The sequence below is a fragment of the Accipiter gentilis genome, chromosome 5, assembly GCF_929443795.1.
Source record: "Accipiter gentilis chromosome 5, bAccGen1.1, whole genome shotgun sequence".
NCBI classification, from domain to species: domain Eukaryota; kingdom Metazoa; phylum Chordata; class Aves; order Accipitriformes; family Accipitridae; genus Astur; species Astur gentilis.
In genome coordinates this window covers 29,512,995-29,525,703 of record NC_064884.1, presented here as the reverse complement: position 1 = coordinate 29,525,703, position 12,709 = coordinate 29,512,995, and the positions used below count along the sequence as shown (strand labels likewise).

The following is a 12,709-nucleotide window of genomic DNA, read 5'->3' as shown; positions in this document are numbered from 1 at the left end:
ATGAATGTTTGTACGATCAGTATTCCATGTAAAATCTTTAATTCACATGGAAATTTTTACTGTTCTTACCTATCAAAAAGTCCTTTACTTTGCCAGTACTCTCAGTACAATTTACAGTGCTTTGCCTGGAGAGAAGTTTGAATTCACTGTGGCAAATAAGCACATACTTAAATATAGGTTCCATTGATTCTTTTTCATCTCCACAGGTAAGTTAGTTTTATATTAGATGAAAAAAAAATAAAGCAAGCTGTTACAGCAGACTCTTAGCTGTTCTGTAACACTGGGATATTTTTTGTGAAAAGTTGCCCTAACACCAGCCTAGTAGTTTTAGGGTGATCCACTATGTAGGGTAGTCTTAGGAGATTAAAAAAATCACCTTTGAGGTTTCTTTTCCTGCTTCCATCTGTGTCAACACAAGAAGCACATGGCTGTCAAAATGTAGCGTCCTGAGGTAACCCTATGATCCAGAAAATTTCTTCAGCTGAAAGGACGCCTAAAGTCTGGGAAACTGGCACCAATTTAGAGAAGCTCTTGTGATATCCACCGAGGGGTGTGCCTAGCATCTCCACAGAATTATAGTAGATAGGATAAGAGGTAGTCTTGAGTTGTCATCTAGTCTAGCTTTCAGCTAGAAACAGTAGGAGAAACAAACTCCATCTTATTCTCTGTTTAGAGTTGCATGGCTCTGTCTTGCTGAGGATGTTTGTCCTGTTTCTCTTTCCCCATTAACTTTCACTAATGGGAAAAAGATCCCTTAATTACATCACCCTCCTCTGGCAAAATACTAATGTGCAAGCTACAGTAGAAATATCTTTTATGAATTGTAAACTGGACTACGTCACAGACATCAGTAGAAGAAGAATGTGCAACATCATACTGGATTGGGAGTATGTATGAGACAGAGAGAGAAAGGTGATTGGGACATCACTGTTGTTTTGAAGCTACCCATTGTACAGTGGAAAGTGTTTTAGATATAACTGTCATATAGATGTAAACATTTTCTGTACCTTCTTATCAAAATTTTTTTTCAAGTGACTAATTTTACTGGTTGTTATCACATGCAAGAATGTGCAAAAGCACCCAGCTCAAGGTCTCCATCCTCTCCAGCCACTTGGTATTCCGCTGAGAGTGGATGGTCTTTGGTATTGTGTGTAAGTCTTAATTAATGTGTTTCTGTTTGAAATCTGTAAGCATTGCTTTGTGGTCTCTGCAGCAGATGCCCTTGTCTTTATGGGCTGCTGGATGAGCAGCATACTGAAGGTGTTTTTAAAGCAGGCAACTATAAAACTATTTCAAGCAATACCAATATATTTTTGCTGTTCTACTAGCCTTGCATAGCTGTCATTTTACAAGGAATATTCATATTAAATTGATGCAGAAGAACATTTGCTGTTGAATGAGATACCCAAATACCAGTTCTTTTCATCCAGCTTTGAACACTCCTAGAAGTTTTATCAGTTCTAGTGGAGGTCCTGAACTGTTCATTTGTATCCTTCCTTTCTTTGTGCTTTTTATCTCTGTGATTCTCAGTGCACTGCTACCTGCAGAACTGCTGAAGTGCATCTACTTACTGGTGGTACTAGTTAGCTACAACTGCTACCTGTAGAGCTATGGCACATTTAGAGTGCTTTCTCTTCAAAGTTTGCTGATACACATGCCTGTAGTGGCTGGCAAGTAGTTTTCAGGGATGGCTCTGATCCCCTGATTCATTTGCAGACCGTTACCCTAGATGAAACCTCCTCTGATTTCTAATCTCTGTGCTTGTGCTGAGATCTAGTTATCAGCTGAGCTATTGTACATCAAGGTTCGATAGTCATTGAAGACTCCGTGTGCAGAGCGGCACGCTGTAGAGCCGTGCTGTCCCAGGGGGATGCTGCAGCCCACGTCCAGCCCTTCGCTGCCTTTGCAGCAGCCTAATTCTACGAGTTTTGAGAGAAAGAAAACTCCTGGATGCAGTAATCGCTCCTCTTCCTCTCGGTATGGGGATTGACTGAAGGTTTTATCTGAAGACATGTATCCAAAGGAGATTGTTTTTTCACTTTGGTAACTGTTTAGTTAAGCCAGCTACCAAAAGTGGAGTTGATCAGCGTGCCTCATTGATTTCTAACCTGCCTATTGTTATATTATCTGAGAAAGATTAATTAAATCTCACTGTAGATTACTTAGAGGGCTGAGGACTAGGAGAAAAAAAGAGGCATACAGTGCCTAGCTGTGAAAAAATTATCTTGAGGAATATGCGTCTTGCCTCTGATATGTACAGAAGCATAATTCCCATGAGAAATATCAGAAAGTTGAAATAATACAAAACCATTTTAAATTGCACATAAAAGTCTCTGAAAATGACAAGTTGACAACTTGAAACAATTTTGAGATCCTTCCTGCCAACTCTCATTTCTCTCCTGCTTCTTCATTTGAAGATAGTTTCTCGCCCACAAATTTCTTCAAAAAGGTTCTTGGCAGATTGAGCATCCCAGAGCACAGAAGTTTTGTCTTTACCTTCACTTTGTCTCAGCACAAAATAGCTGCCTTTCACCTCTGGTTTAAGAATAAAAAGGTTTAAAGACTAGCTCGGTATTCCTTGCACATACAAATCTGCCTCTGAAACACAAGCAGAAACACAAAATACTGTTTTAGTGCTCTTCTTGAAGTGTGACAAAGAGCTGGAGGATATAAGGGTTTGAAATTAGTATCCCCCAATTAAGCTGTGGGCGTTCCTCATCATGAGGTGCCTGTAGGAGAAGTAACCGATACGTATATTCATATTCATGTACATGAGAGACTAAGTAATCCCTGTGTGCTTCTGGCAAACTCATGCTAGACAAATGAGTAGATTTTCACAAGTCAAGTGTCAAAAGAAAACCTATGACATGCAGGCCATACGTATATATGGAGAAAAATCCAAAAGTGTTTTTATTTTGATGTTATATAAACTATAACTCTAGCTTGAGTTATGCTAAAAGTTATTTCACAGCCAGCAAGAATATGAGCCATTGCCAGATATGCTGCTTTTTTGCACTGTAGGTCTTTCCAGACAAATACTCTTTGTTGCTCTCTTTGTGAGATTATTTATCTGCATATTAACGTGATTCCACTTACTTACCCCAAGGATGTGCATAGGATCTTCCACATCAGTTTTAACATCTCTGATAAATTCTTGTCCTTAGGTACTTAGGAGCAACCACTGATTACATTATAGGCTCACCATAGAGAGAAAAATGAATGGTTTTAACACATTTTTTGCAATTTACAAAGTAAAAAGAGTCATTCTCGGACGTGTGTATGCGGCATATTTGCTACTATTTCAATGATAAGTACTTAAGTAACTTTTGAGAGCATGATTTAGCTGTTCAAGTCACTTTACAGCATCTGGAAATGCTGTTCCTACTGATTCTAATCAGTGATTATTGCAAACCGTCTTTGTGATTTCAGATGTGGTGGTGCAGTGGTGTACACAAGGAGACCTACTTGCAGTAGCAGGCATGGAGAAGCAAAGCCAGCTGGTTGACCTCAGCAATGGTTCCCTGTTGAAAAGCGCACTTGTCAAGTTCTACAATGTGCGCGGGGAACATATCTACACTCTGGAGACACCTGTGCAGGTAGGAGGTATTTTTTAAGTCAGTTCTCAATGCTTTGCTGACATGTTTTTCCCACATTAGCTCATTGGTATAGACCTGCAATGTGAAAACGCTTGTAAAATGTCCTGAACACATTCTAAAATATAATATAGATTAAAATGCACTGTAAATATTGTTTGCATTAAGACAGACATCCAAAAGTGCATCTGATTCTAAGGCCCACTGTGCTAGGTATTGTGAAAATATATACTGAGAAACAGTCAGTTTCCGAAAATCATTGGGCAAGATAGAAAAAGGAAATTCTGTTGGTTTATGGGTAAGTGACTGGGGAGAAAACACTAGATAACTTGCTTGATGTTGTAGCAGAGCCAGGAGCTGGACAACAATATTCCAAGTCCAGTATCATAACTGCAAGATTATTCTCTCTTTGTTATTGCTGTAATTTTCTAATGTACAATCAGTTGATCTGATGCAATATTTTACTTTTTATGGCATCAGATGGAGAAGGATGAATCAGAAAGTCTTGTTTCTGTTCCTACCTTCTATACAGACTTCCACTGTAACCTCAGTCACGTTACTTGACAAGTAAATGTCAACACACGTTCTGTGTGCTGCTTAGGAGCACAACATACTTCATAGGTCTTCGCTGGTATTTCAGAACCCAGCTGAATGTCTCTCTACAGTTTATTTCATTTTCTGCAGAATAGGGATGATTCCATTCTGATTTCTGACTGTTATTAGTGAAACTTAATTTATAATAGCTTTGAAATCTGAAAGTGGAGGAAAATGCTATAGATGTATTTACTTAATTATGTTTAATCATGATACCATTTATTATCATTTTTTTTTCAGTACCCTGATCTGGGATGGATACAAAAGGATGACAGCTGCTAAGCTTTTGTGTTTGCTTATATTTAGCATTAACCTGTGCTTATTAACGTTAGCACTCTAATTTAGATAGAATTTTTTAGTTTTGTAATGTATAAAGTAATGGTCTCTAAAGCCAACATAAATACGTACAGCGACATCTAATGCTGATTTAGGTACCTAAAGGACTTACTCAGATACACAGCTCTGTTGTCTTAAACACAGCCCTTTCAGCAAAGTAGCACAGCCCTTTCCTCTCTGGATCAATTTGGGAGAAAACGTATTTATACCAGTGTTGCTTATTCCCAGACCAGGTGAAAAGCAAATATTCTGTTACTACAGTATGTCTGTATTAGCTGTTGCACCAGTGTAACAGTCCAGTGCCAAGCTGTGAAATCAAATTGTGGTTTGAGCATCAGAACCGATGGGATCAGGTTGCCTCAAGGTGTGTGTGTGTGTGCGCGCGCGCGCGCAGGCTCTTCTCTTACTGCTTTGTTCCCAGTAACCTCAAATTCTCCTTCGTTTAAATACCTTCATCTCCTCTCATTCTCCCTATATGGTTTCAACTTCTTTTCCTATTTTCAGCTCTTCTCCTTTCTTTCTGCCTAATCAGCTGGGAGAAAGCACATACTGTGGCTGGTGTGAGGGCTAATTATTCTGCCATTATATACTTATAGGGCCACTGACAAGTCATACAGAACAAGTAACTGCCAAGTTCATGCTACAGTATTTCTCGTAGTGAAAATACTAACATGAGCCTCTCTGCTCTTTCCAACTGCTAATTTTCACTGAAGTTGCAGCATTTTGATATCATGGAGATTTCTTCCCCCATTGTCAACTTCAGATGAAAAGCCAACAGCTTCAGAAGTTGTAAGCCAGGTTGGACGTGAGGGATGGGGGAGTCAGGGGGTGGCAACCACCACTTAATAGCACAATCATAGGGTCTCATTTCCTTGGGAAATAACATTCAAACTGACATATTTATGTTTATTTAAAAACTGTGTCCATAAACCTGCCTAAAATTAGAGATACTCTTCTTATTAGTCAGTGTTTACTCTCTTTATTTAGTGCATTTAAATTCATATTTACTCAGCTGCAGGAGGAAGTGAGGGTTCTTTCAGAAGGACATCTGTATCTGCTCATGTGGACTCTATGCTTCCATGTATTTGAATGCTGGTCTAGCGGTATTACGAGCTAAGTGACAGGTATGCTAGAACATTGCTAAATATGTGGTTTACTAACAAAACCAGATAAAAACTGCTGTTCAAAAAAAGTTGCTAGTAACTTTTGTTATGCTGTGCCTCTGCTCCAAATATGTATATGCAAAGATGACACAGTGAGTTAGTGGTCCCAGTAATTTGTCCGATGACAAATTCATCAGAGTAAATTAATAGTTTTCTGTACCATAAGAATCAGCCTTGTAATGGGATTTTATAAAATTAGTCACTGGTTACTGAAGAAAAGAGTTGAAGAAAAGAAAATAATTTCGTCATCTCAAACTCTTCTGCTAAAACTGCTTCTTCTGAAGCAAGCAAATGTGTGACTGGAAAAGCACGTTTATTCTAAATAAACATTTTTCTGGATATAAAGGTCAAAAAAAGTAGAGCAACAAGGAACATATACAGGTGCAAAACTGATTTTCCATGTGGTCCTCTGTCCCAATTCTTTGATGAAGCAGACGTCTGAAAATTTTATCACTATAATATCCTGAACTGGTTTTGTTTCTGCTGTTTGTCTGTCCTGTCTTTGGTAGGATATTCAGGAAACAAGAGATTTTATTGTTTATAACAAAACTCAGTCTAAAACTTATGTAGGATTTATATGCAACTTGGCTGGAACGTTACCTAACAAAGTCACTGCAAACCCCAAGGCAGAATAGACTTGGGTACTGCAGGTTACTCATCTTGATGGAACAGTCATGGATCCCTTCAAGGTGTTTTATGTGCCACCTTCTCCAGCTTTAGTATGGTTTTGGCATCCTCTGTCTCATTTGATTAACTCTCTTAAGCTCTTACCTTCAGTGTAGGATTATGTAGTTCTTAAACCTAGTTTGCAGACTATAAAACCTTAGATAGGGACACCACACTTGTTGAGAAGTATCCAAATGAATGCAGTAGCTTTGCATGAAAAACAACATTCATAAACAGGGTGGTGGGGTTGGCATAGTGTAACAGTCTCTCTTGTTCCCTGCTCTGGAGCTTCAGCCTGCCACCCTGACATGCTGCAAGAATATATTTGCAGAATATAGTGGAAAGAGCTGAAAAAGCATTGGTAAGGGTAGGGCAAATATTGAACTTCTGCTGCGCAGAATCAAACTGGTTTGAACCTTGAAAGAATGATGAAAATATTTCAGAAGGGACTTCAGAAAGTCACACCAGACTTTTATCTTATTGGAAGCAGTTCTGTGAAAACTGGGTCCATACCATGACTCCACAGAGTCGATGCTGGTTATTTATTTTATACAAAGAGTGTATCTTAAAGGCTGTTGATTAGCTGATAACTATTCAAAAATATACTATTAATTTCTGTAAACTTTAGCTCTTACTACACTCGTGCTTATGTACACAAACACCAACCTGATGTACCAAAAATGTTCCCAGTTCTTTTAGCTGGCAGTTTTTTCATGGTCCTGCTTTTTCAACACTTAAAAATGTGATTACAATAGCAAGCTGCCCTGCTGGTCATAATTTTTTTATTGAAAGAATGTTACTTTCTTACGTTATTTGTTAAATACTCACAACGTTTCCCTGGCATCAAGCAGGGATGAGAATAATCAACTCATTCAAGACTGTTTTTCAGTCTTGCTAAAATTGTTTACCGGAAATGCTGCAACCCAGTTCTGTCACTTCAGAATTTCTCATCTGATGTGCAGACAGGTCTTTATTAAATCAACTAACTGTACCTGCTGTCGCTTCTGAGTCGATACAGCTGCTCTGCATCTTCCCATTTGAACTTTAAACAGACGAGTCTCCGACAGGATCGCTTCAAAATTACCTAACTGCCAACTTTAACAAACCTGTGAAATTTTTCTCTCTAATGGTTCAGAGTTGTGGCTTATGTTTTGGCTCCTTCTTCACTTTTCAAAATTTTCTTTTTTATATGTCCCAGAGAGGACCAGGGGAACAAGAATGTGGATTTAGAAACCCTGATGCTGATCTCATCTATGCACCTATAAGTCTACAGTAAATTTACATTAGCTTATGATTTTATACCACAGTGTAACTGATGTAAGAACAGATTAAACCTCAAGCGCAATGAAGAATAAGGGTAAGAGTGAACTAAGCCTCGCATGTTCCAGAATCAGTTGTATAGGCAACAAGATTAGATGCAGAAAAACTGTAATCACATTTTTATCAGTGTAATATTTTTAAACTCTAATTCAAACTGGAGTACCAAAGGCTAAATCTTTATGGGAGAGGCTTCCAGGTGTCTTTGAGAAGAAGACCCACTTGCTCTAAACCTGCAGCTGTCAGCAGCAGCCTTCACAGCATTTCATGGGCTGCTTCTCTGCTGGAAATGTCCCGGCATCTGAATGGATAGATTTAAGATTATGTGATCCTGCAGAAACCTGGTAGTTGTGTAAAAGCTATTTTACTAAGGCCTGAGAAGGAGGTTGCAATTTTAGGTTAAATTCAGATCAAAAGGCTTTGAGAGTAGAGGCTGCCTTTTATGTGTTACTCAGCTGAGCTGACCTTGCTTACTTTGTCTTCATTTATTTTGCATAGAACGTTCAGGTTTGTTGCTTCTGAATTATTGTTGCCTTTCATTTATATTGCCTGAAATTAATCCTATTTAGTTGTTATTGGATGACAACAAAGCTTCAAGAAGAGTTTATTTTCTTACAGAAAGAGAAACAAGAGCAACAGTTTAGAACTAGCTGGTGAAACATTCTTCAGGTTATCAGTAAGGACCTTGATATTTTCCATATAGGCCATAAGCTCCTCTCTGCCTGCTGCAGGAATGGATCATAATCAGGACTGGAAAATGGAGACACTTGTCTAAGCAAAGACTCATTCTGCTAAAATGGAATCTCATTGCTGTATTGAAATCTTAAAAAAAAATAGACTGTAGAAGCAGAGAGGATATAAGAAACATCTGCAAACAGAATAAGACTTCACTGCATGAAAAATCATATAAGGCCACAGCAGTGTAATTTCTGACCACATCAATAGTCTTTATTGCTTTTATCACCATCAATTCTTACTAGTTAATATTATTCCCACTGCAAATATGGGGAACAGAAGAATGAAGAAGTTATGTTACTTTCCAGCAGCCATCCATGAATGCTGTGGCAGTACAGAGGTGTGCACAAGCAGTTCACAAGAGCCGGGTGGGCATTGCAGCCATTTCACCTTCCAGCTTCTCTCTGAGAAAAGCAGAGGGAAAAATGTGTGTCTCCAGGCCAGCAGTCTAAAGTGAGAGCAAATAGGCAATGTGCATCAGATTTTTACTTACCATTCACTAGGTACTGTTTTGCAGTTGGGTTCTTTCTGCTGAGAAAAATCCTGCTTGTTGCTGGGCTTTCTGCCCTGGAATACCATTTTTATTTCATTACCAGTGGGACTCCCAGTGCCAGCAGACAAGGGATTAGTGCAAGCAGCAGGCAAGCCCCATGGCTCAGGATTTCTGAGCTCAAGGCAGGCAGCAAGAATCAGCTTGAACAGTGTTTTCGTTGACTGAACTGCATACAAGTCATGAAAGGTATATAAATTATGTTCTCCCCTGTAAGAGAGACAGATGAGTGAATTATAAGAAGCAACCACAGAGCTTGAGCAGGAATATCCATTCCTGTGTGCTTTTTTTAAGGGGAGTTGACAGCCCAGCTGGGAGGTACAAATTTAATTAGATGTAGCTGATTTTCAAGCCCACTCTGAAAAAAATGGCAAAAGAGCTCCTTGTTGGCCACTTTTTGAGATATGTTTTCAGTCAATATTTCTCCTGATAAAAGGTCTCATTTTTTTGCTGTTTAGCCAATTATTTCTAATATGTAATTGTCACAGAGCTGAATCCTATCTATGTATAGAAGTTCAAGGGTTTTTTGAGGATTTTTTTTTCCTACATGTTTGTATTTAAACCCAGGGATTCATTTGAGTATTTACAGTTTGTGCTGAAATTTTTCAAAACCTGATGGGATTTTTATATGCAAAGTGAGATTAGAAATTATCATTAGACATTCTATTTGCAGCTCCATTTCCTTGGTCATAGGAGAAAAAAACAAGTGTGCAAACATGGAAAATAAAATTCTACTGTGCTAGAATCTGCTTGTTCATTTTCTAACAGGTGTAATACGGGTATTAACAACTTTTTTCCTTCCTTTTTTTGCTAAACAATGCAAATAAGTGGATGCTTTATGAGGAGCAATACTTTTGCTTTGGGCATTGGAGTTCAATTGTTTTTTCTCAGCAGAGTTTGGAAGGAAAGCTGTGGCCAGCTCATAACTGACTTGCTGCAGTAATTGATTCATATCCCTTGTCCTTCAAGGGAAAGGATGGGAAGCGTAGCTATTGAAAAATATTATTGGAGCAGTACATTCAAAGGTCAGGTCAGATCTGGCATTTGGGTGATCTTTTATTTCTCCAAGCCTGTAATGACAGGCTGATTTTCCCTGAACCTTATCTTAAACCTTAGCCCTTCACTGTAAATGAATTGTTGCTGGATATTAGACTTGAGGAGTACTGGGGGACTGACCATTCCATAGAAGGCGGCGGCAAGGTGTGTCTGGTGAATCAGTAAGCAAAAACAAACCAGTATGGTAAAAGCGTTCTTTGATAAGATTGAAAATATTAAGATTAAAATGTGAGATGTGTGGGGAGATTAAATGTACACATGCAGGAGTAGAAATGTTGTGATTTACAAACACTTGTAGGTAGTATGTGTGCGCATGTGTATTTAAACATGCACCCACTCACATGTTTACATAATACGTAAATAGAATGTAAAGGAAACAGACATTCAGAAGTTTAGAAGATGGCTGAACTATGGTTGGCTGTTGGGAAACTGTGGTGAAATCATGCAGTGAGGCCATGTCTTTTGACTTCTGACTTTCTTCTCTTCCCCAGCTCCACAGTGCTGTGTTGCCAGAGGTCCCACCCAGTGTTTCAAAGCTTCTGAAAAATGTGTTTCTTGGGAATATGTTTAAGATTGCGAAGTTTCTTGCACTGGTGCTGTCTGCATCTCTGCTGTTCTCTGCCTGCAGCGGTAACCTGAGGAGAGAATTAGTTTCATTTGACTCTCTTTGGATGAACAGAGACCCATCTGGGTGTGATATATTGGGTTATAGTAGCTGCAATAGTAGACTTCATGGTAGGGCTACCTGGATGTGCTGTGTTGGATTATCATAGCTGAGATATTAGATTTCTCTTTGGTGTTTAACTCTATGCAATAAATAAACATTTGTGTGCCAAGTCACATACTTGTTTGTTTTCACTGTATTTATAGGTAAGCTTTAGTTGATGCAAGGTGAACAGAAGGATGCATTTTGTATCCCACAGTAATGCCCAGGTAGATAGTTCTGCCCATGCTGGGTTTCAGCCTTTGGGGAAATCAGGGTCACTTCTACTGGTGCCTTTCTCAGACTGCCATATAGTAGATGTGGCAGATACCTAACTTGTGTCAGTGCCTTTTCAATTGCATTTATTTTGCGAGCAGCTTGAACTGTCTCATTACTGCCAGGCAGTATGAGGGCTGAGCCACACTCTCAAATCATGAAAATACCAATCAGTAAGGGATACTTTAAGTGATCACTCATCAAATTTAAGGCTCTGTCCCACAGATCATGCTAATGACAAGCCATGTAATAATTATTGATGGTACACAGAGGATTTCTTGTTTCTTTTGAAATTCTTCACTACAAAATGCCTTTAGCAATGACTGTGAAAATCACAAGGTTCACATGTTGCTGCTTTCTGTTTGCATATCAGGCAGCCTGAAGGTTTGTGCCTCCGTGGAAGAGTGTGTGTGTGTGTGTGTGTGTGTGGTGGTGCCTAGATGTAATGAAAATGAAGCTTCTTCATTCCTCCCACTTTAAAACTAATATTTTCCTTGAGATTTAAATATAGCATAAGATGACATAGGAAGAAAGATCTTTTCTCTGAAAAAGTTGTTTCATCCAGCCCTTTATCTTGATGATAGACATTGATATAGTTCTGTGCCAGCTGCATTTTGCTTCATATCATTCACATAAAAACATCTTGTCCCAGTTTCTCACTTTAAGCATCTTGAACTTGTAACCGAAGGGAAAGCTTTTTTCCCCAGACTAGATTAGTAACTTCTGGGCTGATCTAACCCTGGGTACTGTATTACTAGAGAGGAGTGGATAAAAGTTACTACTGATGGTGCCTTGACCCTTATCTTCTGTATAGTTAATTCTTGTTTGGTGCATCTTGTGAAGAGCAAAGATATTCCAAAGAGACCCTGACCTTTCAGTAAATACAGTTCATACTTTAGATGAAAAACATGTTTGCTTGAACTTTTGAGTGTCATGGATTGTGAAAAGAAGGGAGCCCTTCACAGGAAGGAATAAACCTTTTTGTAGTTCACTGATTACAGCCTGCTGCATGGTATTCTTCACGGAGTAAGAGTTTCTTCTTTACTCTGTGTTGTTTATTTGTATAGAGGTAGCAGCTACGGGATTGAAATTCCATACAGTATGTGTATGTATGCAAATAGAGATGCTTTGTAACACAGAAAGCAAGAAATGACAGGTGGATGCAGCTAACACTCATGAAGGGCAAAAGTAATAGTGGTAGGGCTCTAAGAGGTCACAACAGACTGGTGCTTTACATGAAAAAGATGGGGTTTAGGAATAGAGATTAGAGAGCTCCTTGCAAGCACTACTCGGTATTCTCACATGAACTCTTAACGTTCATGCAGCAGGGAATAATGTCCAAAGCAGCGTTTGAGTTGTTTATTGTTATTCTGCTCCACATTCTGACACTTAGTACCAGTTGCGTCTGACTCTGGTTTTACTGTCATGAATTTTAGACATTTCAGAGTGTAGACAAGCAAAAGACAAAAGGCCATTCTCTCTTTTGTTCCTGGTGCTCTTTCACAGTTCACTTCCTCTGCAAATAGTTCAAAAGAGACACTGTGCAACAGAAGACTCAGTGCAAGACAACAAAGCCGACTGGGTTTTGTCCACTAGTTTACTAAATGTCTCTGGGCATATAACTTCTCAGTTGTAAAATGTCAGCCATTACCAGTGGATGAGGATTGATTAGATGACTGAAAAAATCATCTAGATAGGGCATCAAAAGATCCTGCTTTTT

At 38.9% G+C, this 12,709-nt stretch overlaps 1 protein-coding gene across 1 annotated transcript in view; it reads left to right on the top strand.

Annotated features, from left to right (window-relative positions):
* TULP4 (TUB like protein 4) overlaps positions 1–12,709 on the top strand; it is a 131,159-nt gene that overhangs the window by 93,752 nt on the left and 24,698 nt on the right. Inside the window, exon 6 of the mRNA XM_049800399.1 lies at positions 3,430–3,596. Coding sequence (XP_049656356.1) covers positions 3,430–3,596 — 167 coding nt within the window. The remainder of the gene's footprint in view (positions 1–3,429; positions 3,597–12,709) is intronic.